Source organism: Fonsecaea nubica, assembly GCF_001646965.1.
Source record: "Fonsecaea nubica strain CBS 269.64 chromosome Unknown Scaff62, whole genome shotgun sequence".
Classification (NCBI taxonomy): domain Eukaryota; kingdom Fungi; phylum Ascomycota; class Eurotiomycetes; order Chaetothyriales; family Herpotrichiellaceae; genus Fonsecaea; species Fonsecaea nubica.
The window spans coordinates 43,973-65,309 of record NW_019173735.1 but is presented as its reverse complement, the minus strand read 5'-3'; the positions used below and the strand labels follow the sequence as shown (position 1 = coordinate 65,309).

The window sequence follows — 21,337 nt, the reverse complement described above, 5'->3', positions numbered from 1 at the left end:
TATTCGAGGTAGAACCTTCCCCGACTTGTTCAAGCTTTGCCCCAACCATATTCGTCCCTTTGCGATTTTCCATTTATTCGTGCCCTGCCGTGTGCTGCTTATAACAGATTCCGATCTTCCTTGTAGCCATAGAACTTGTTCCTTTTCCCAAATCTATCCATTCGTTACGCTCGTATCAAACCTCGCATACATCTCATATCTACAATATTTACAATATGCGAGCCTCACAAATTCTCGCCATTGTGGCTGCCCTGCCTTCCACTCTCGCTGCATACAAGGGCTTCAATTATGGTTCCGCGGGCAACGACCAGTCTGCCTTTGAAGGTCAATTCAATTCGGCCAAGGCTTTGGGCTTTGATTCTGCCCGTCTGTACACCATGATTCAAGACGGAACCACCAACACTCCCATCTCTGCCATCCCGGCAGCCATCAGCACCGGCACATCCCTCTTGCTCGGCTTGTGGGCCTCTGCTGGGGACGCCATATTCGCCAACGAGGTCGCCGCACTCAATGCCGCCATCGCACAATATGGTTCAGCTTTCACCGACTTGATTGCTGGCATCAGCGTGGGCAGTGAAGACATCTACCGCATCACCCCGATCGGCATCGAGAACAACTCTGGTGTCGGAGTGGGCCCAGCCACCATTATCAACTATATCAACCAAGTTCGATCGGCCATAGCTGGTACCTCGGCCGCAGGAAAGCCCGTTGGTCACGTCGACACCTACAATGTGTGGACCAACTCCAGCCAAAACGACCTGATTGGAGCTTGCGACTTCCTTGGTGTGGACGCATATCCTTATTATGAGACGACCAAAGCGAACAGCATCGACAACGCCAACGCTACCTTTTGGGATGATTATGACGTGACGGTTGCTGCCGCTCAGGGTAAGCCTGTCTGGATCACTGAAACAGGTTGGCCCGTGTCGGGTCCCACCAGTGGACAAGCTGTTGCTTCGGTCCAGAATGCACAGACTTACTATGATGAGGTCGGATGCACAGCGTTCGGTGAAGGCGTCAACACCTGGTGGTACATTCTTCAGGACACTGGCGCCAGTCCCAGTTTTGGGCTTGTGGGCGCTGGTTCACCTCCTCCAACCACGCCACTGTACTCTCTGAGCTGCTAAGCATAATGTTTGGGTATTAGGGGTGATGTCAATATACGTAATAGATTAGGGTACATCAGACTGGGCTAAAAGTTGATGTGATTGGGTACGAATAACTATAGAAAAATGACTAATAATGAAGATATATACATAGTCAACAACGACGAGAAAAAGCTGCATTGACTCATCTGGGCCAGTGAAGTGAAGGGGTTTTCAGATCAGCCTCGTCTCGAGCGAGACAGCCAATCAACAGGCTTATTGGGTGAGTCGTGACGCTAACCCTGATTTGGCCATGTCAACATCTCAGATTGTAAACAATGGTTTGTGTATCGAGTCTCAGTCTCTTCTCTTCCCCGCATCCACCCATTCTCTTTCTCCGTACTACTAACAACAGGTTTTCTCGGGCAATTGTGCTATACCAAAGTGTCTAGCACTGCAATTTTCCTTCCATCCGGTGTTGGGACTTTGGAACCACTGAAATGGCGCCGAGGAAAGCTGTAAGCCCAGCGAAGCCTCGCCGCATCACCCGCGCCCGAGCAGCTGACGCCGGCACCACCACCACCACCACCACCGCGACCACACCAATCGAAGAAACGTCCAAGCGACGAACCACCAAAGCCGCGCCCATACCCACGACAAGCGGTGCGAAAGCCCTGGAGGCAAAATCCCGAGTTACCAAGAAGGCAACGACGAGTAAAGGCACAAAGGGTGGACGAGCAAACACGAGGTCGGCCAAGGTGCTGCCTGTGCTAGAGGAGGATGCCAGTGATCATGACGACGATGAAGAAGTGTTGGAAGCCACGGTTACCAAGCCGCCTGTCAAGCCATCGAGGACCTCGACGCGAACCACTGCAAACACCTCCGCCCCTATCGCGACTGCTGGTCTGGCAGCAGCGCCTCGACGTCGAGTAAAGGTCACGCCGTTAACACAGAATGACTGTCAGCCTGAACCAGTCGTTACAGCCCCTTCAGAAGAAATCACTGTGGCGAAGAAGTCATCTGCAAAGGCAAAGAAGGAAAAGACCTCGGCAGAAGAGAAGAAGCCAGCTACATCACGAAGTAAGAAGGAATCTGCGGCTGTGAAACAAAACAAGACCGCAAATGTCGCGGGCAAGAATCCAGAACCCAAAAAGCGAGGACGGGGTCGAGCTGTGCAGACCGACCCGGAGCCGGAAGAAGAGCCTCCACAGGTCTCTACGTCGACAGCAGCCAAGTCGCGTGCGAGGCCGAAGAAGGAGAAGATTCCTGTACCATCGGCGGAAGAGCATAAACCTGCGCCTGTCACTACTCGCCAGACTCGAGCTAGGGCCGGGTCCGTGAACTCATCTGTCGCTGCAGAGCCTGCTGTCAGTGTTGTGGCTCCCGTGAAGAAGAAAGTCACCTTCGAAGCTCTCCCTGAGGATGACGACGAGAAAGAGAATAAACGACCCAGAACCACGGCCAAGTCCAAGAGCACAAAGGCACAGTCAACTGCCTCAAAGAAGGCCGAGACGACAGCCACCGGCATGCGTGCCAAACCGATTCGGAAGCCTGCCACCGCCAGAACAACAAAAGCCACTCGAGCAGCAGGTGCCTCGAAAGCTGTGGCATCCAAACCTCAGAAAGAGACCGAGGTCACAGAAAAGATGCAGGCCCGAGCACTGACGCCGAAAAAGATAACACAAGTCGCAAAGGCAATGCCCATGGAAAGTGACGACGAGGAAGAAGATGAACTGGCTGGCGCGAAGACACCAGTTCGCGATCTGAGCCTCTCGCCTAAACGTGGACTCGCGGCTTCGGCGACACGACCGTTGTCGCCCATCAAGAAGCTTGACTTCTCACCCGCATTCCACCTGGGATCACCTCAGAAAAACCATGTATCAGAGGCTATGGCTATGTTGAGCCCGCCGCGCCGCCAGGCTTCTCCAGCCAAGGACTCGTTGAAAGAATCCCCTCGACGAGCGCCCGAGGGCGTTACGATTTTCCGGGCAAATGTTCCAGACATCCATAATACCGCAGCTCTGGTTCTGGACCCTTGCAACTCCCAGTCCATGCTTCATCAGTCTCCAAAGAGAGGCCTGTCCGATAGACTAGTGTTCCCGCCATCCGCTGTAAAGTCGCGAACCACTCCACTCAAGACCTCCTTGTTGTCTTCGCCTGCCCGACGCCTCTTCTCGGCTTCAAAGCAGCGGACGCCTGCTCAGGTGTCGCCATCGTTTGGAAAGATTTCCGAGCAAGGATCACCGGAATCGTCAGTCGACGAGGGAGTGCTGCAGAATGAAGAGAGTGAAGAAGTTGTAGTGTCCTCGCATTTCAGATCGTCAGTCTCTCCACAGCGTTTGGCAAGGGTGTATAGATTGAGTGAGGATGAGCTGGCCGAGGAACGGGACGGTGACGTCGATTTCGACCAGTCGGTGCTGAACATCAGAAGTCCTCTCAAGGTGGACAAGTCGAAGCCCGTCGAGGAGACCTTGGCCGAGGAGATGGTTCTGGAGGAACCGGCCGTTGAGGATGATGTTCAGTCAGTTGCGGAGGAGAACGATCATGAGGAATACATGGAAGTTGATGCCACCGACAACACAGCTCCAGATTCCGCAGTCGATGCAGATGAGACTATCGTGGATCCTGAGTTTGAAGCTGACGAGCCATCTGACGAGGAGATCTCGGACATTGTCGAAGACGTCGGCGCTCACGCTTCGGAAGACGCCCAACGACATGTGGAGAGCCCTGTAAAGAAACCCAGAATATCGGGTGGTCTCTTCAGCCGCCTTCGAAAAATCGACGACGACTCGGAAGATGAACTCGCTGAAGAACAGACACCAGACAATCGAGCTCTCAGACCAATCTTTCGACCCAGCACCGGCGGCGTGGACATCCGGTCTCGTCTCTCGACTGGAGTTGTCCCAGAGAGTGCATCCAAAAATCTGGGTTTCACTCCCCTGGCCGCCCAAGTCCAAGGTTGGCGTGCTGCCAGTCCTGAAAAGAAGGCCTCTGCCGTTTCCAGGTCACGGGGACTGTTTTCGCCTGTTGCTCAGATGCACGTTACTGGGGCTGTGGAGCTGAGCAGGCCTAATACTCCAGGGCGGGAATCGTCGAAACGAAAGTCAATAGCCAGCAGGCTTTCTCTGGCTGTTTCCACTACCGAAAGCCCCGCCGGGCCTAACTTCTTCGCTGATGGGATGGCTGCGCGAGACTTTGAAGATCAGGTAGAAGACGATGATGCTGCTGTAGAAGACGAAGATCTTCACAACCTGATGGCACAAGATGTTTCACAGCAAAATACGCCTGATGAATTCGACGGAGAGGTTGAAGCCTCATCTGGAGACGAGGCGGCCAAGACAACGGCAGAGTTGACGACTGACTTGATCAACTTTACCAACGCATCCGATACCGCCATGGTCGATTTCAAGGCTCTGGCAAATGAAGCTGAAGATCTTGCGGCTCAAGATGGGCACGATACGGAAGCTGCTCTCGACGAACAGGAGGCTAACGTGACAGTTCCCACTGTTTTGCTCGAGACGGTGAATGAAGAGCAATCTATGCTTTCTGTTTCCACTTCTTCTGGATCATATGGCGATGAAAACACAGCTCCCATTGAGTCGTCGGCAGATGAGTCTGAGACGGATGAAATGGAAGAGTCGCCTACCGAGGGAAGCGGGGAATGCCACGCCAAAGTGATTGACGAAGCCCGAGAAGAGTACGGCGATATCGATCGAAGTGTCCCTGAAGGTGCAGAACAAGACGAGGATGCTATAAACGCCACATCTGACACAGAGGACGAGCTGGATGAAGTCACTGCTGCCAGCATAGAGACCTCCCCACCCAAGAACGACCACGCTCCTGCATATGTCGAGAGTGTCATCCAGGAAATGGATTTCAACGTAACTCCTGTCCGTCCGGATCCAGGTCTCCCGAGATATGTTCAAACTGTGGTGTCCAAGGTCCCGCTTCGCCCTGAAGGAGAGATTCCTCTTGCTTCATCGCCACTTAAAGTTCAGAGGAAAAGACCGCGGTCGCTTTCTTCTTCGCATGTACAAGCGGTCAAGCGACGTAGCTTAGGCCCCATCTTGAACGCTCCCTCATTTAACATGGACCCTGTTGCAACCCCGAAGGCGAATGTGGCCATGTCACCTCAGAGACGAATTCGCAGTGCTGCACCCAGTCCAGCAAATTCACTCGCCTCAGGCTTGACGACACCTGGCCAAATGAGCTTTACCGCCGACGACTTTGGCGACAGCACGCTTGATGGGATCGATTTGCCGGAGGAAGAATTGATGTCTGATGATGTTGAGGAGACGGAAATCGCTGAACAGGATGAGAGTGTCCTCAGCATTGGCTCTGCCTTGTTCAGAACGCCAGCCGCCGCGTCGAAGAGAAGCAGCATTGTCCCTTCTACTGGGCAGTCAAAAACAGCTACAACACCTCGCTACGCAATGAGCACAAAGTCAAGCTCCAACAGACTCAATGCCACCCCTAAATTCACGCCCTCAAAAGGAACTTCCGGGCCTAAGACGCCTGCTACTGTCGCCCTGGCCAAAACTCCCAGCACCTCAGTGAAGCCAAAGTCTGTCGCGAGGACTCCACAAACCGGCCGGAACCCCCTGAAGCCAGTTGGAAATGGTGTTCTTCATGGTGCAGTTGTCCACACCGACATCCACACCAGCGAGGGGATGGACGCTTCAGCTTTCTACATTGACCTGCTTACAACTATGGGAGCGCGAGTGGTCAAAGAGTGGAGGTGGAATCCCAGAGCCAGCATTCCTCCCGCCGACCAGGACTCTACCGACTCGGGTGACTTGATCGGCAATGTTGGCATAACACACGTCGTCTACAAGGATGGTGGAAAACGCACCTTGGAAAAGGTCCGCTCTGCCAAAGGCCAAGTGCTCTGCGTCGGGGTCAGTTGGGTGCTCGACTGCATGCGCGAAGGCAAGTGGCTCGACGAGTCCGCATTCGCTGTCGATGCAAGCATCATGCCTCGGGGTGGCTCCCGCAGACGCAAGTCCATGGAGCCCAGAATGCTCGTCAACGCCAATGGACTTTTGTCAACTAGCAGAGACCAAAGACGGAGCCTCTCTGCCGAATACATGGGGTTCACTGGGGAGATGAAGACGGACTTGACCAAAACTCCCGCCAGAGGAGATGAGGACCGTGGAAACGGCGTCGAGGTCGAAGATGAATCGGAGATTAGTTCGACATACAACTCTCCGACTGCGGCGACAATGTGGGGAGGTGGTGATACTGCCAACGTGGGTGCCCTGATGGCCCAGCAGGACAAGGAGACGCCTGGATCAGTCGTGTCCAAAAAATTCACCACAAACGTGTCGACTCCAAAGTCTGTTTCCCTGGAGGTGGACTACGATCCTCGCACCGCAGCGACGCCGCTGACTCCCTACCTTGTGGCCAAGGGACGAGAGCTGGTGCAAATGAGCGCCCCTCCAAAACAAATCAACAAGAGCCTATTTGATCGTGACGAAGACGACGACAGCACTGCGCCGGATAAAGCGCAAGCAAGTGGTGACAAGAAGTTTCAGGTCAAGATGCAGGGCAAATCGGGTAAGGGCTTGCTGGACGCCAGGAGGAAGACTTTGGGGGTGGGTGTCGCGGGGATGGGATTTCAACCTCGTTTCGGGAGTCCCCTGAGAAAGGAGTGATGTGGCACTGATGAGTTCGAGGAGTGAAACAGAATGTGACTGGGGTTTTGGACTTGGACGTGTGATATATACATGCATGCATGCGAAGCAGATTGGACTGTGAATTTGGCGTTTCGGGTCACGAAAGGCATTGAGCGTTGGACAGGGGATTGATAGTAATGGTTGGGAGAGGCTGATCAGATCAATTGTCAGAACACAGTGGAGTGGAGCGTGGAGTGTGGAGTGGATAGGATTGAGATTGATTGAGATTGAGACTGAGACTGAGCTCGAGAATGATCATGAACACGAACATGAAGACCTATTGTCATTGTTTCCGTTTTGTTAACCTAGATTCGTCCCGTCCATTTCCTCATACGATGGTATCTCATCTCCTGCGCCAGGTGTCTTGCCGCCATCAGAAGTATGTACTCCCCTCTCTTCCTTCCTTGACGAATTTTGCATCCACACCAGAACACACCACAGCACAGCACATCAAGCCGCCGCCGCAGCGGAGGAGGAAGAAGAAGAAGAAGCATCGCGATAAAACCCCGCGACCAAAAAGGCCAGCTCGAGGGCCTGCTTCTCGTTGAGGCGCGGGTCGCAAAAGGTGGCGTAGTTGAGGCTGAGGTGCTCCTCGGTCAGGCCCTCGGCGCCGCCGATGCACTCGGTCACGGCCTCACCCGTCAATTCGAGGTGGACGCCGCCCAGGTACGAGGCGTGGGCGCGGTGGATCTGGAGAGCCTGGTGCAGTTCGCTGAGGATGTCGGAGAAGCGGCGCGTCTTGATGGTCGTGGTGGCGCCGCTGGGTGTTCCTGCTGCGTCTGCGGATGATGGCGATGACGATGATGATGAGTTGGGGGGAGGAACACTGACGGTGGCGTTGCGCCCGTTGCCGTGCATCGGGTCGCACTGCCACACCACGGTGCCGTGGTGTCGCGACTGCTGCACCGCGCGGATGTGGGCCGGGAGGTGCGCGGCGATCTTGTCGCAGCCGTAGCGGGTGATGAGGACGATCTTGCCCACCTCGTGCTCCGGGTTGAGGATGTCGAGGAGCGGGACGAGATCCGCCGGTGGCATGCTGGGACCGACCTTGACGCCGATCGGGTTGGCGATGCCCCGGAAGAACTCGACGTGCGAGTGCGTGAGCTGCCGCGTGCGGTCGCCGATCCAGAGCATGTGCGCCGACGTGTCGTAGTAGCCCTTTGTCGGGGGCAGGGGTGGGGGCAGCTGTGTCGGCAGGGACGTCTTGCGCGTCTTGGACAGGTTTTTGTGAGTGATGGTCGGGGAGGATGGGCGGTGGTGGGCGGCGGCGGCGGCGGCTTGGTCTTGGTGGTGATGGTGGTGATGGTGGTTTGGAGGATGTTTGAATTTTCGGGTGAGGGATTGTTCGTATTCGAGCAGGAGGCCTTCGTGCGACGTGAACAGGTCCACCGTCTCCAATCCGCCGCCCGTGTCCAGCCCGATGGTGCGCATCATGTCCAGCGTGTCCGTGATCCGCTCCACGATGACCTGGTATTTGTCTCGCACGGTCGGATCGCGCACGTGGCCCAGACTCCAGTCCAGCGGCGCATGCAGATCGGCCAGTCCGCTCGCCAGCGCCGCGCGGAGATAGTTCTGCGTCGCGGCCGAGTGGAAGTACGCGTCGACCAGTCTCTTGGGGTCGGGTTCTCGCAAGGCCGGGTCCGCCTCGTAACTGTTCAGGATGTCGCCGCGGAAACTGGGCATGGGGACGCCGTTGACGACCTCGGTCGGGGACGAGCGCGGCTTCGCATACTGGCCGGCCATGCGCGCCACGCGGACGACCTTCTTCTTGGCGCCGTAGATCAACACCAGCGACATCTGGAGGAGGAGCTTGACCTTGGCCTCGATCATGTCTTGGTTGCAGTAGTCGAACAGTTCGGCGCAGTCGCCTCCCTGGAGGAGGAAGGCGTTCCCCGTCGCGACCTCGCGGAGCTCGTTCTTCAACTTGACAATCTCCTGCGGCGTGACCAGCGGGGGCAGTGTGTTTAGTTTTTGGACCGAGGAGTCGAAGGACTTGACGTCGCTGTACTGGACGGACTGCACGATGGGTTTGGCTTTCCAGCTCGACGGCGTCCAGAGACCCGTCGCGGCGTGCTTGGCCGGGCCGTTTGTCTCCATGGTGTATCTACCGCCCTTGTAGGTTTTGTCAAACAGCCCCAGGGTCGAGTCTTCGGGGAAGTGAGAGTTCCCTCGGGATGTGAGACAGCTCTGCAAGATGTCGACCCCAACAAAAACAGTCGCCGAGATTCGCAAGCACGTCTAGAAGGTGGTTTCCAAGAATCAATATGCGAGAGGTATACAAGGGATGAGTCACCGCTGGTAGGAAATGTGGGGACGTGGCCGAAAGCAAAGATACGTGTAGACTCTCAAGATGCTCAGCAACTCAATGGATGAAATTTCTCCTAAAGACCAAAAGACTGCACTGCTTCCTATCGTCGGATGTGGGTTGAAAAAGCGAAGTTCGACGTCCCTCGAGTCTTGAAAGGCCCTGATAGAACGCTATTCCCCTTTAGGCTAGCGCCTTGTAACGGCGGGCTGTGACCTGCAGAGTGCGGGACTTGGAGATTCAAACACTTGCCTCTTGCATCGCACGACACAATACCCATTTTCTTCGTGCCCCCCCCCCAAAACCAGCCAGACAACTCGGTCGAGATGGCGGAACCAATTCCATCGGCATCTACCGCCGCGGCGGACGCCGCAGACGACGAAACCTCCCAAAACCTGCCCAACAACGCCGAGGACCGCAAGGCCGCGGCGGCGCTCAATTCTCTCAATGCCAACGAGATGTCCACCGAGAACGGGGAGAGTGGCACGAGACAGCCCTCTGCGGCCGACCAAGAAGCACTGGGAAAGGCCATGTCGAGACTGGAGATTGCCAGCGGCGTGGGAAAGAAAAAGGAGGACACGACCAAGACGCAGGCGAAGAAGGAGGTCGAGGTGAAAAAGAAGGTCAAAATCGCGGCCGAGGATGTCAATCTTTTGGTGCGCAATTACCGTGGATTTCTTTTCGGGCTGTCCCAAAACTTGCTGATACGTGGGCACAGGTCGAAGAGCTGGATCTTTCCAAGACCAAGGCTACCGAGCTGTTACGCTCGCACGACGGAAATGCTACGTTGGCAATCAAAGCCTTTATCATCCCTGCTGCTCGAGCTTGAGCACTCTTTGGAGTTGCTACAGGCTTGGTGGACGGAGGGTCCTGGACTCAGCACCGTGATCGACTCAAGTCCTCCGTCCAGATACACCCAAAGTCGTGGGGAAGATGCACCCGAGTCTGGCTGTCAGGACTAGTCGACTGCAAAGGATAAGTAAATCCGTGCACTGATCCTATCACAGTTCACAGAGCGACGACTCAATAATAGTGGGGAACGCATGGTACGCCGCGGGGATAGTGATAGATTGATCATTTTCGAGAGCCACGATCACATTTTCGAGAGCCAGGATCAACTTGGAGGGATGATATAGAGACTCGAACAAAGGCTGATCGAGGATTCGAACAAGTCGCGTCTCAGAAGCCGCCATTTTGTAGACAGGCACTACAGGCTATGCTCCGGCAGAGATTCGGGTCATCTTCGGCACAGCGGCGCTGATTGATGAGATAGCTTTCGACGGTCGACGGCAAATACTCCGTTCTTCTGTTGTTGGGACCACTTGAATTTATCCAAAGCCAATGGCATGCAGCGTAGTTCAGATCTTGCAGGCTGTTAAATCGACTGTTACGGTTGATTGAATTGAAGGTCTTGGCAGCCCGAAACCACTCACCCACCACTCTATCATATATCATGATGATGTAAAGTCGTACGCCCTGCATCTAATCAAGACAGACGAACTCCCTCGCCATTGAGAACTGCCTGCAAGCAGAAAACTTCATTCGTACATTCTCAGAACACCCAAGACCAGTCGCTCTGCAACACAATGGGTATACAAGAGTGGACCGTTACAGAGGTTTGTTGGGTCCCAAAAACCCCTCGAGGACTCTACTGAGGTTTGAGCCAGGCATACTATCCCTCAAAATGCAGCTTGGGTGAAGGTCCGTATTATACCAAAGAGCGAAATGAGCTTCGATACATGGTTTGTGGATAATGACATGACCACTTGCATCGTTGTTGCCCCAGCTGACCACGAGTCTAATCCAGGACATCAACAATAAAAAGCTCTTCATCATCGACCTCGCCAAAGGACCCGAGTCGGTCAAGATCATCGACACGTCGCAGCCGATTGGAGTCACGGCGAATATCGAGGGTGTTGACCCCTCAGAAGTTATCCTGGCCGGCGCAAAGGACGGTGTCACCAAGTTTAACCTGAAAACCGGGGAGCATGAGTATGTCGCCAAGTACTGGAAGGGAGCAGACGCGGAGGACAAGGCGAGGAGGTAAGAGCTCCCAGAACAGGGTCAATCGACGAACATGTCACTCACACCAGCACTCAGAATGCGGTCGAACGATGGCGCAGTCGACACCCAAGGACGGTTCTGGGTCGAAGCATTCGTCGACCCGGAGATATCGCAAGTGACGGACGAAGGGTGCCTGTTCCGGCTCGACCACGACGGCACGCTGCACACGATGCACGAGGGGATGAAAATTCCCAACGGCATCACCTGGAACGCCGGCGACAGCACGATGTTCCTGACGGACTCGCCACCGCAGAACGTGTACGCGTTCGACTACGACGCGCGCACGGGGGCCATATCCAACAAACGCATCTTCTTCCACCTGGACGACGAGGGCGTGCACCCGGACGGCCACGCCATGGACGTCGACGGCAACATCTGGCACGCCTGCTACGGCGGCTCCAAGGTGATCCGGATCTCGCCCCAAGGCGCCGTCACCGGAATCGTCCACCTCCCGACCCGGAACATCACCTGCCCAACCTTTGCGGGCACTGCGCTGTTCATCACCAGCGCCAAAGAGTCCCAGCCTGACAAATACCCGGATTCGGCCAAATTCGCCGGAAATTTGTTCAGGGTTGACGTCGGCGTCGAGGGCATGCCCAAGTACAGGGCTCGCTTGGACTAAAGACCCCAGTTCTGGTTTTTTTGTTCGTGTGCAAGGGTTCGTGTTTTCTAGAAACAATCAGTGATCCGAGACGCGAGATTAAAAGGTTTTGATTTGGTTGGGCATTTCGTCTAGGTACCTCGGATTAGGAGCAAAAACGGGAAGAGTTGCCCTGTTGAGTTAAGGCAATAAGAACCGGCGGTTGAGCAAAAAAGAGATGACGGAGTTGGGGCAATTAATCACATACCTCCTCGCTTCGCACTGTGTTCCTCGTAGTTTCCCAGGCCTTCGAGGACAGGGCTGCACCTACCCGCCCAGGCAAGGTAAGGTACCTAAGGGGAAGCGACGTCAATCACCCAAGTACCAAGTAGTACCTCATACAATCAGTCTCCCTTCCCTGGTCTCCCTTGTATCCCTTGGTGTTTGTCCGCCCGCTCTCATCCTTGTACTTGGTAACTCGGTACCTTTTTTTCCCGCTGTCATTGTCTCATAAAATCAATAAAATCCCGACAAGGATCCTTTCATCTCTTCAAGGTAGATGACAGGGCTGACCTGACCGGGGTCTTGCGACAAGGCTGCCTAGCAAACCCTTGCCTCGCCCTGCCCTGCCCTGCCCTGCCTAGTCTCGCTGGCCGGGTCTCGGACAAGGTCGGTCGGTGATCATAAATAGGTAGATAGCTATTTACCGAACACTTAGACGAGGTTGTTTTCTGGATCCAAGAAAGAGGATCCCAGGAAGGGGAGATCCCGAGGAGGGTATTAGAGGGTATCACTAAAACGTTGAACGAGGGCTACGTTATGTACATTCACACGTAGCTAGCTAGGTACTTGCTGCTTGTGCTTGTACTCGGTACAAAGTACAAGTACTCGTGGGGACGTGTAAGTACAAGCAGTACCGAGTGCTCGTTACAAGACACACACACAAAACCCCCCTTTGCTAGAAAATCAAGGTTTGATTGTGCCAATCTACCTACCTCCCGCCGTTTTGTGCTTGTACGTAGCACTACTACGCTGTGCAAGTACGCTGTATAATCCGCAGGCATGGCTCATCTGCTTTGTTCACCGTGCACCAGTGGTTACAAAGTCCCCCCCCTGCGCAAATTGCATCCACCACCATCCCCGTCCCACGGCACCGGAACTCACCCTCTTCGCCGTGGATGGATTGACGTGATTAGCTTGCGACTCTAACGGCCAAAAAGGGCTTAGAAGTCGACATCGGCTCGTCATATGATGCCGCACAACGGCGTTCGGGGAATGGAGGGGCCAAGCTTGGGTTTTTTACGAGTGTACCGTTTCAAAGGGCAAGGATGCGCGCACCCTCTGCCGTCTGTCATCTGCAAAAGTCCGGATCAAGCTGCGTGCAGCAAGTACTCGTATGTAGGTAGTTGACTTGTGCCTTTCTCTTTTCGCCAGTCGTCTAGGTCTTGGGTTTCTCAGGAGAGAGAGAATAAATCCGAACAAAGGTCTGCATTGAAACTTGTCTTACTCGTACACTCTCGCTTAGTTTCCCAGCCCCGGAAATAGACGTGATGGTGACGGTGTGAGGGGACATGCTTTGAAGCACTTGGTGACTCGCCGGTAAGTGTAGGCCGTGGCTGGCGAGCTTGGACCCTGTGAAACGGATCCTCCAATTTCCCCTTTTTTTTTGGACTGGGAAACTCTGTGAAGGTTTCTGCTCGTGCTTGTCTGGGGAAGGGGGGGAAATGGTGGTACAAGTAGTACAGAAAGAGAAGGGGTCGACCCCTGGTGAACCTGTTGCCTGCTTCCCACAGTCAGCCTCTTCCCATTCCACAGTGGGGATCACAACTCCCAAAGCAGAGCAACAGGGAGATGAAGGCTGTGACGAAACCAGTGTCAAGCGGTATAAGCGGTACCGGTGGTGGCTTTTTTTGCTCGGCAGGCGTCATCAGGAATAACGGACCATCGACAAGCTAGCTCAGCACCGAGGCAGAGCGGCGTGGGCGGCTGCAGGGGGTGTTTTGAACGCCCACTTGCCGCCTCCAGTCCAGACTAGGCAATGGCCAGGGTCCCTTGGTGTTTAGCCTCACCGGGCGTGCGCGGGATGGCATTTTTCCCACGTGGCCCATGCCATGCTGGAACGGACCCTCTTTTTGGACAACAACTTGACTTGGGGCTTTGCTTGGGCTAAACTACCCCTCACTCACTTCACACCTCACTCGCTCTCGCAGAAGAAAAAGGAGCTTCACGCTGGAGTTTGTACAAGGCGGTCAGGTAGCACCGATGGCTTTGGCTGCTTTGTTGCTTTTGCATCGTATCAAGTGACCACTTCTTAGTGACCCCAATGGACCAAAAGCTACAAACAACAAATAAGCTCTGCTTTGTGGGACCTGCCTGTTACTTTGGAAGAGGTGGAATGCTATTTCCACCACAAGCTCCCTCTTTGGCGTCGCGGCACCAAGACACCCAAGAGACCAACTCGAGGGTTTTCGGAGATTCCACCCGTAGAACGTGACAAAGAACAAAAAGTATGTGAGGAAAAAGCAAATACCGCCTCTGGAAGTTGGATTGCTGATCGAGGCAAGGAGAGATAGCACTTGGCCTGTCAACTCACGCAGAAATACGAGGAAGGTACACACTCGCATCCAAGACAGATGGCGAATTCCTTGGCTTTGCAAATACAAGCCAACTCAACGGTGTTGCAGGTCTGCAGGTCTGCAGGTCTGCAGGTCTCCATGATCAGCACTTGCCCTCATTATTGTTTTCTTTTCTTTTGCTCTTTTGAGGAAGGCGACATCATTTCCCCCAAAAACGTGCCTCGTCCATCCCACGCCCAAGATGCAAGATACTACGATAAGGACAGTCACGAGGGAGGGAAAGAACTCGTAGAGGCTTCCTCTCTTGCCAATTGGGATCTTTTTCTGACCGTGATCTGGGCTAGTACTCGTTAGTCATGAAGGGGGGTTGCTGGTGGTGCCTTCCCACACTTTACCTGCATGCATGAAAGGTGGTGGTGCCGTTTTGGATGGTGATTTAGTCCTGGTCTGGTCTGGTCTGGTGCTGCATGACGCCAGAAGGTGCAGCTGCAGCAGCCACAGCAGCTATGCATAGCCGACCACAAATGCGAAATGCGGCTTTGGCAGAGTTCATCCCCGGGGCTCGTCAAACCACAAGACCAATGTGTATCCCACTACGTCAATGTCAACCGAGTTATCGTGTTAGGGCAGCCACAAGGCTAGAAAGAGACACCATTGGGAGGCAGTCACAATCATGTGCTCCCCGACGACCAGACCGCTCCGAGTCTACTCGGTACAGGAGTCCTCGTTTGCATGTCGCCTATCCCCTGCCTCTCTGGTGGGTGGGTGGGTGTAACAAAAAGACCTGTCCCAATGGTATGGCACCAACGGCTTTTTCTAGCTTGGTGGCTGCAACACGAGATTTGTACCAAAACACCCAGTCGAGATAGACCTTGCAGCTGCGCGCTCTCAGGGAAAAAGGCGTTAGCAAGTGCAGTAGCTGCAGATGTCGCCAGCCAAACGGAAATTTTGTATGTCCCAAGTAATATCAAGCCCCAAGAATTTTCCAAGAGGGCGTGCAGGCAGCTTGCAGGATTGTTAAAAAGAGCAAGCGTTCTTTTTGTCATGGCTTTGACACATCCACCATATCTGGCTGCGCAGTGGTCGACAATGAGGCTAGTGTGGAAGATGACTAGTGGTGTCGAGGCTAAACATCAATAGATTGGGGCTCATCATGGCAAGCAATGGCGGTAGTGGTGGCAGTGGTGGGCAGGGACAAGCGATCTTGACGTCCAACTTGAGCATTTCGGGGTAATGATCTGCACGTTGTCCGTTGATTTCCTTTGCCTGTGGATCAAGGCGCCAGTATCGAATCCAACGATCTCTTCGCACTGCAGCACGGAAGGCGGCCGAACTTTGAACAAAGCTCATTCTTCCATTCGCAGCCCGGCTGAACCTTGAGAGGGAAAAGAGTGGCCGTTGGATTCCCACCACGCTACTACGTATGTACGTGTCCCAAAAGGGATACAATGACATAGTCGCCATCGACGCACAGGATTCAAGGGCGGTACGAGGACAGACAGCCATTGGGGGCGTTTGCTCTGTATTGTATTAGCCAGATACATACAAAGTGAGTAGAGACGGACAACCAACCACTGTACCAAATATCTCCATGCCACCAGCACCAAAGCCATCGCATTACACGTACAACTCTTGTGCCTCTTGATAAATCCGAAGCTTACCAGAACTTCCTGCCTGCCGCTATTTCGGTAATCTAGCGAAATCCGCCTAACGGGGGTTGCTGGCAAGGGGGTCAGTCCCCTCCGTGGGTACCTATGACAAGTACTCTGTATGTAGAGCGATCCACAAAAATGGGATCATTTGGCTGCACCAGGATGCGCAAATTGAAATCCTGAAGCGGTGAACGGATTTCGTTTCGAGGGTCCAACCTGGGACCTTTTTGGTTTTGGTTTCGGAAAGTACGTGTGATATGCGAGCGAGATCAAAGGGGGGGTGGGAAAGGTGCTGATGTTCCCTTCAACCCTGGCCCCCGGCCAAATGCTGTGATCGACGTGATCGTCCTAAGCGGACCATTTACCGGGACAGGGCGTGACAGGCTAACTCGAGGTTTGTTTGGAACCAGGCAGGCCAGGACAACTCTACTCTGTGCCTACCGCTTGGAGTAGGAGTACTTGGGACAGGACAGAATGCAAGAAGGCTAACCCTCGCCAGGCAACGTCACCCCGTTTACTTGTGCTGCTGTTACTCCGTCACTCCGTACATACTGGACGTAGTAAGTAGTCCAAGAGAGACGGACTGCAATTGGGGCTCTCAGGGAGCTTGGACCCCCAATCATTGAAGTGGCAGCCTGGCTATAATATCTTTTTTTGATTTCCCTTTGATGAGGTTCGTGGAAAGTGTCACCCTACAGGTCGTAATCTATCCAATACTTGCGCTTAGTTGCTACTCGTCCTTACCAGAGGTAGGCACCGCAGGTAGCCGAGATCGCAAGCCTCTGGACTAAGGAGTAGTGGTCCACGCTTCACCTGTTCGAGTGATGGGAAGGTGTTCCTCGTGATGTTCTCGAAATGAAAGTGGGAACTTTTGTCAGTGGTGAATTTGTTCCCTGATACTCCGTAGGTTGTAGATACCAGGTGCGGAGTACCAGGTACAACTAGGGGAAAGTAGGTACTCGTACCCTGTTTCAATTGCCCCCCAGGAACAAATTGGGGCAACTCGCACCCCCAAAGCAGAATCATGGTTCGCATTGGGCAAGGATAGAGTCCTTGATGCCTGATCCCAGGCGAAATGCCACAGGAGCTGCGATCCAATTGGAAGTCATGGACATTTGGACGGGCAGAAAAAGGGCCCTAACTCGCCTTGCTCTCACCTCACGGTTGCACGCAACAGCGAATAATTTTGCTTCGGAGAGAAATCAAGTACTCCGTACCTTACCTACGAACTTCGCACACCGTGCCATCTTCACTAGAAACAACCCAAAACTACAACGGGGGGATACAAGCCGACGTCGGGGACAAGATGAATGAGGCGACACTAGCGCGCTCTCTTTTCTGTGGTGGCTTTTCTCTCTCGTCATGCCTGACATGGCTGATGCATGGTAGACAGTGGCTTTTTCACTCGTATTTTTTTGGGTTTGGCCGCCTGTCCCATATCTGGCTGGTCAGGTCAACAAACCCCCTGGTCAAGTCGCAAACGTCAATTAACGGTCAACCTTTACCTACATCCCGAGAGCCTACAAACGAGTACGTGACCTACCTACCAACCGAGAGTACCTACGGACGAAATCTTTCCCCACCGTCCGCTTCGTCGCTCGCAGCACCATGAGTGGGAAAAAAAACAAACCAAAAACCAAAAAAGAGCTGGACCACTCTGGATGCGAGGACACCCACCCTTTCCAGGTCATGGGGATCTCGTCTCCAAGGGCTCTTCAAACCCATCCAGAAAAATAAAAGGTCCTGCAGGATTTCGTGAGAGTTTGTGGATCCCCCGACTTTCGCTGCCCCTGGGCTTGCCAGGGACACCAAGAGCGCCAGGGAAAAAGGCCCACGAAGCGGACGTTAGTTCATGACAAGAGCAAAAGCCTCCCAGAAGTCTAATCAGCCCGTTCAGCCCCACGCCATCTTGCCTACGAGTCTCCGTACCTCGTCGTTGGCACTAACTAACGAGGGTACATGTAACTTGTACCTACCTCTACTCGAACGTTCCCGCAGCGCCACATCACTTGCGTCGGCCCACCCACAAAGGCGCGCTATCACCCAGGTTGCTGCCCAGCGATGCCATCATCCCGCCTGCTGGGTCCCCCATCACGCGCTTGACAAGGCCATGCTCTGAGGCCATGAGCCTACCACCATGTAAACCTCGTCTGGAGCTAGCTAGCTTCCTTGCATCCCGGTGTCCCTAGACTAGGCTCGAATCTGTCTGAAATCCTCAATCACCCTGGTGGCTTCTTCCCTTCCCATTCCCCATCGGCTTCTCGCATGGTCGAAACCCGTCGGACGGCGCTGACCCACTCGCTCCCCTTCCCTGCTCACCGATGGATACCCAAGTTCCTCCTCGTCGGCGTTGGGCCTGAGCGTCCTGACCTTAGAGGGAGAGGGGGGGAGGAGAAAGAGAAACGACACACTCAGATCGTGACGAGGCAGACGGGCCTCAACGCTAGAAAGCCTGGAAGCATCTCGCTTTTCCAACACCATCAAATAATGCTACCCGCTTCCCCGTCCCAGAGAATTGCAGCGGTCCACTTCCTCTCTCCCCCCATCTCCCAAGTGCCTCTGCTTACTCTGCCCACTCCGACGATGAAATATTACGAGCTGACCTCAGGCTAGCCTGTCGAGACTATTTGTTCTCCCTTGCCCTTTCGCTCATCTAAATGCTTCCGGGGCTGCCTGGCCTCATTTGTGCTGGTTCTGCTTGTTTTTTTATTTTGCGAACGGACCTCTCAGGACCAGGGTTGCTGTTTGATGACTCTCATTTGCCGCTTCTATTGAACCCAGGAGACGAATTATCGGACGATCCTCACACAAGTCCATGGGAGGGGAGAGTGGGTTGCGCAAATGCTTGTGATCTTGGGATGCGCCATCTTTCTGTCCGGCTTCCTGGCCCTTGCGTGTGTTGTAACCTTGCTCTGACCCTCCCGGCGTGCCAGTGACTTTTCTAGAAGTACTCTTGTAAGTCTGGCTTCGCGCGAGCTTACCACTTAGTCCTTTCCCCCCTCCTCTGACTTGACCTTGCCCAGTGCCACACACAAAGGTAGCTACGAGGCTTTCAATCTGGCTACCCTCGGCGTCACCATTTCCACCTTCCAGCACTATCCCAGGTCCCCTCCAAACTCGGGATACCTTCAGCAGCCCTGGGACTATCAGTCTCGCCAAACCAGTCCGACATCTCCCACAGGACCTCAGGATAGGTGGAGGAGGAGGGAAGGCGGAGGTGTGCCGCAGGAGGGTCATCCATGTTCGCGACAAGGGGACCAGCCGCACGAGGAGGCTCATAACAAGTACATGTCACCATCCCCTCGATCGGCAGACACCACACCCACCACTGCCGGAGGACGAATTCCTCAACCTCAACCGTCTGGTGGAAGCGCAGAATCCTCGCGACCGAGCACCGCGAGTCTGGTTCGGACGGAGCCTTATGGCGGCTATGGTGGCATCGCTCCAGCCCGAGCTGTGCCGGACCTGGGTCTGGGAATCTCGTCTCGTCGACATTCGGCCGAGTCCAACGTCCAGACTCCGTCTCGAGCCTTGGGCGTCCACAGCATTCTAAACCCTGCGGCAGAGCTTGAAGACACATCCTCTCCCGATGTCCGATTCGCCCCTCAGCACGCCATGAGCCTCAGCCAAACTCTCATAGCCGCGCCGACCGAGTCCCCGCGCAGTCGAAAACGCGCAGACCCAAGGTCACCTCCCCGAGAATTCGAGCCGGGTTCCGGACGCATGGGCAGGCGTGTGCTCACCCCGAAATCACCGGGTTTGCGGGCAGCGAGTTTGGGAACGAGAAGAAACCCGGCCTTTCACTCCACCATCCAGCCGTTACCACCCCCAGCAGGCACCAGTAGCCGCCTCTACACAGCCGAACCAGGCCAGTACCAGACATCGGAGATTCCGCCCCTTCCTCCTCTATCACTTGCGACCGGTGCACATTTGAGTGGCATGGTACCACCGGAAGCAGGACAGCCTCGCTCAGCACACGTCCAGGAAAGCCCTGTCGCCCGTGGAGCCGAGCCAGCATCCACCTCTCAGACTGAGCGATCTTCAACAGGGCAGCCTCCATATAGCAACATCGACCGTGGTTCGCCAGGGTATCGATATAGTGCGTCTAAGCCGCCACCTGCGCCTCAGGCACCCGGCCCATTCAGGGCTATCTCGGCGGGCGGTGGAGGATTGTACATTCATGAAGCACCAGGACACCATGGACTGCACGAGGGCTACCAGCAAGATCCGGCGTCGTATCAGATAACTCTGAACACCGACCAGGGCCCACTGAACATCCCCGTCGAGCTGGACCTGCAACAAGCGTCCAAGGTGGCGGACGAGAAGAGAAAGCGTAATGCCGGGGCTTCGGCACGCTTCCGCGCTCGCAGGAAGGAGAAAGAGAAGGAAGCTTCGCAGACCATTGCAGGTTTGCAGCAGGAGTTGCGGGATTTGATCGAAGAACGCGACCACTATCTGTCCGAGAGGAATTATTTTCGGGACTTGGCCATGAGGTATGTGTCGGGAGCGCAGCTGTTACCACGGCCAGAATCGCCTCAGCAGCGCAGAGTGGCGGGTGCGACGACTGGAGGTCCTCACGTATCGAGTGGTCTCTTGGAAACTCCCACCGTGTCTGACGACTCGTCGCGGGAACGCAACGAACCTGGGCCTTCGAGTCAACGCCGTCGAACGGGCGATTACCAGCCTAGTTTTACAGGACGGCAGACACATTCACCACCTGCGCCGGGCTATGCCACAGCATTTTCGTCACAACCCTCTCTACCACTTCCTCCGCCTCCGGTCCCGAGCATGTTTGGAGCGTCCAGGGCGTTTCCACCTGGCCCGCCACCACCTCCTCCCGTCACCCGATCGCAATCCTACGACCCCTTTCGGAGAGATCCGTTTGACAGGAGCTGGAACTCTGGCCGGTGAGAAAGGCGATTCTCGGCATCAAGTGATCCATTAAAACCCCCCCTTTTCACCCTTCGAAATGACTATTCCTAGAGAGACGACAATGAGGGCGACCTCAGCAGCGACATCCCTTCACCGCCGTGGTGGGACATGATTACGAATGACCGAGATCAGAATGGGATATTGCGCTTGCCGTCACAAGGGCTTTACAGGCTTGCCCGTTTTCTTATTGCACAAATTGGAAGACCACCACAATTCTTTTTGGCATCATTTCCTTGACTAATTGCTTTTTTTTCCCACATCGGTCGTGGTGTTAAGACCTGCGAGATACCCTCCACACACATACACACTCATATTCCTTTTTTGTTTTGGATTAATATTTTCTTCTCTGTGGCGTTGGGGACCATTGGACAGAGACGAGGCAGACTATAGCAGTCCCAGACCACTGCAGGAGAAAGAAGCCAGAAAACCCACCGGAAGACAGCAAAGGCTCTACGAGTATTTTTTTGG

At 54.6% G+C, this 21,337-nt stretch overlaps 6 protein-coding genes across 6 annotated transcripts; 5 read left to right on the top strand and 1 right to left on the bottom strand.

Moving 5' to 3' along the window:
• Nucleotides 1–215: 215 nt before the first annotated feature.
• On the top strand, nt 216–1,127 carry AYO20_08161 (hypothetical protein; the record flags this gene model as incomplete). The annotated part of the gene is made up of 1 exon (XM_022646442.1): nt 216–1,127. The coding sequence occupies one exon, from the start codon at nt 216–218 to the stop codon at nt 1,125–1,127; it is 912 nt and encodes a 303-aa protein (XP_022497565.1).
• A 458-nt stretch (nt 1,128–1,585) lies between these two features.
• AYO20_08160 (hypothetical protein) lies at nt 1,586–6,739 on the top strand (the record flags this gene model as incomplete). Its single annotated transcript, XM_022646441.1, has 1 exon — nt 1,586–6,739. One exon carries the CDS (start codon nt 1,586–1,588, stop codon nt 6,737–6,739), a length of 5,154 nt encoding a protein of 1,717 aa, XP_022497564.1.
• Nucleotides 6,740–7,210: 471 nt separating this feature from the next.
• Nucleotides 7,211–8,857, bottom strand: AYO20_08159 (hypothetical protein; the record flags this gene model as incomplete). The annotated part of the gene is made up of 1 exon (XM_022646440.1): nt 7,211–8,857. One exon carries the CDS (start codon nt 8,855–8,857, stop codon nt 7,211–7,213), a length of 1,647 nt encoding a protein of 548 aa, XP_022497563.1.
• A 534-nt stretch (nt 8,858–9,391) lies between these two features.
• AYO20_08158 (hypothetical protein) lies at nt 9,392–9,894 on the top strand (the record flags this gene model as incomplete). The annotated part of the gene is made up of 2 exons (XM_022646439.1): nt 9,392–9,721; nt 9,784–9,894. 2 exons carry the CDS (start codon nt 9,392–9,394, stop codon nt 9,892–9,894), a joined length of 441 nt encoding a protein of 146 aa, XP_022497562.1.
• A 757-nt stretch (nt 9,895–10,651) lies between these two features.
• On the top strand, nt 10,652–11,751 carry AYO20_08157 (hypothetical protein; the record flags this gene model as incomplete). Its single annotated transcript, XM_022646438.1, has 4 exons — nt 10,652–10,681; nt 10,733–10,807; nt 10,873–11,108; nt 11,166–11,751. The coding sequence occupies 4 exons, from the start codon at nt 10,652–10,654 to the stop codon at nt 11,749–11,751; spliced, it is 927 nt and encodes a 308-aa protein (XP_022497561.1).
• Nucleotides 11,752–18,778: 7,027 nt separating this feature from the next.
• AYO20_08156 (hypothetical protein) lies at nt 18,779–20,848 on the top strand (the record flags this gene model as incomplete). Its single annotated transcript, XM_022646437.1, has 2 exons — nt 18,779–18,831; nt 18,961–20,848. The coding sequence occupies 2 exons, from the start codon at nt 18,779–18,781 to the stop codon at nt 20,846–20,848; spliced, it is 1,941 nt and encodes a 646-aa protein (XP_022497560.1).
• Nucleotides 20,849–21,337: the final 489 nt, after the last annotated feature.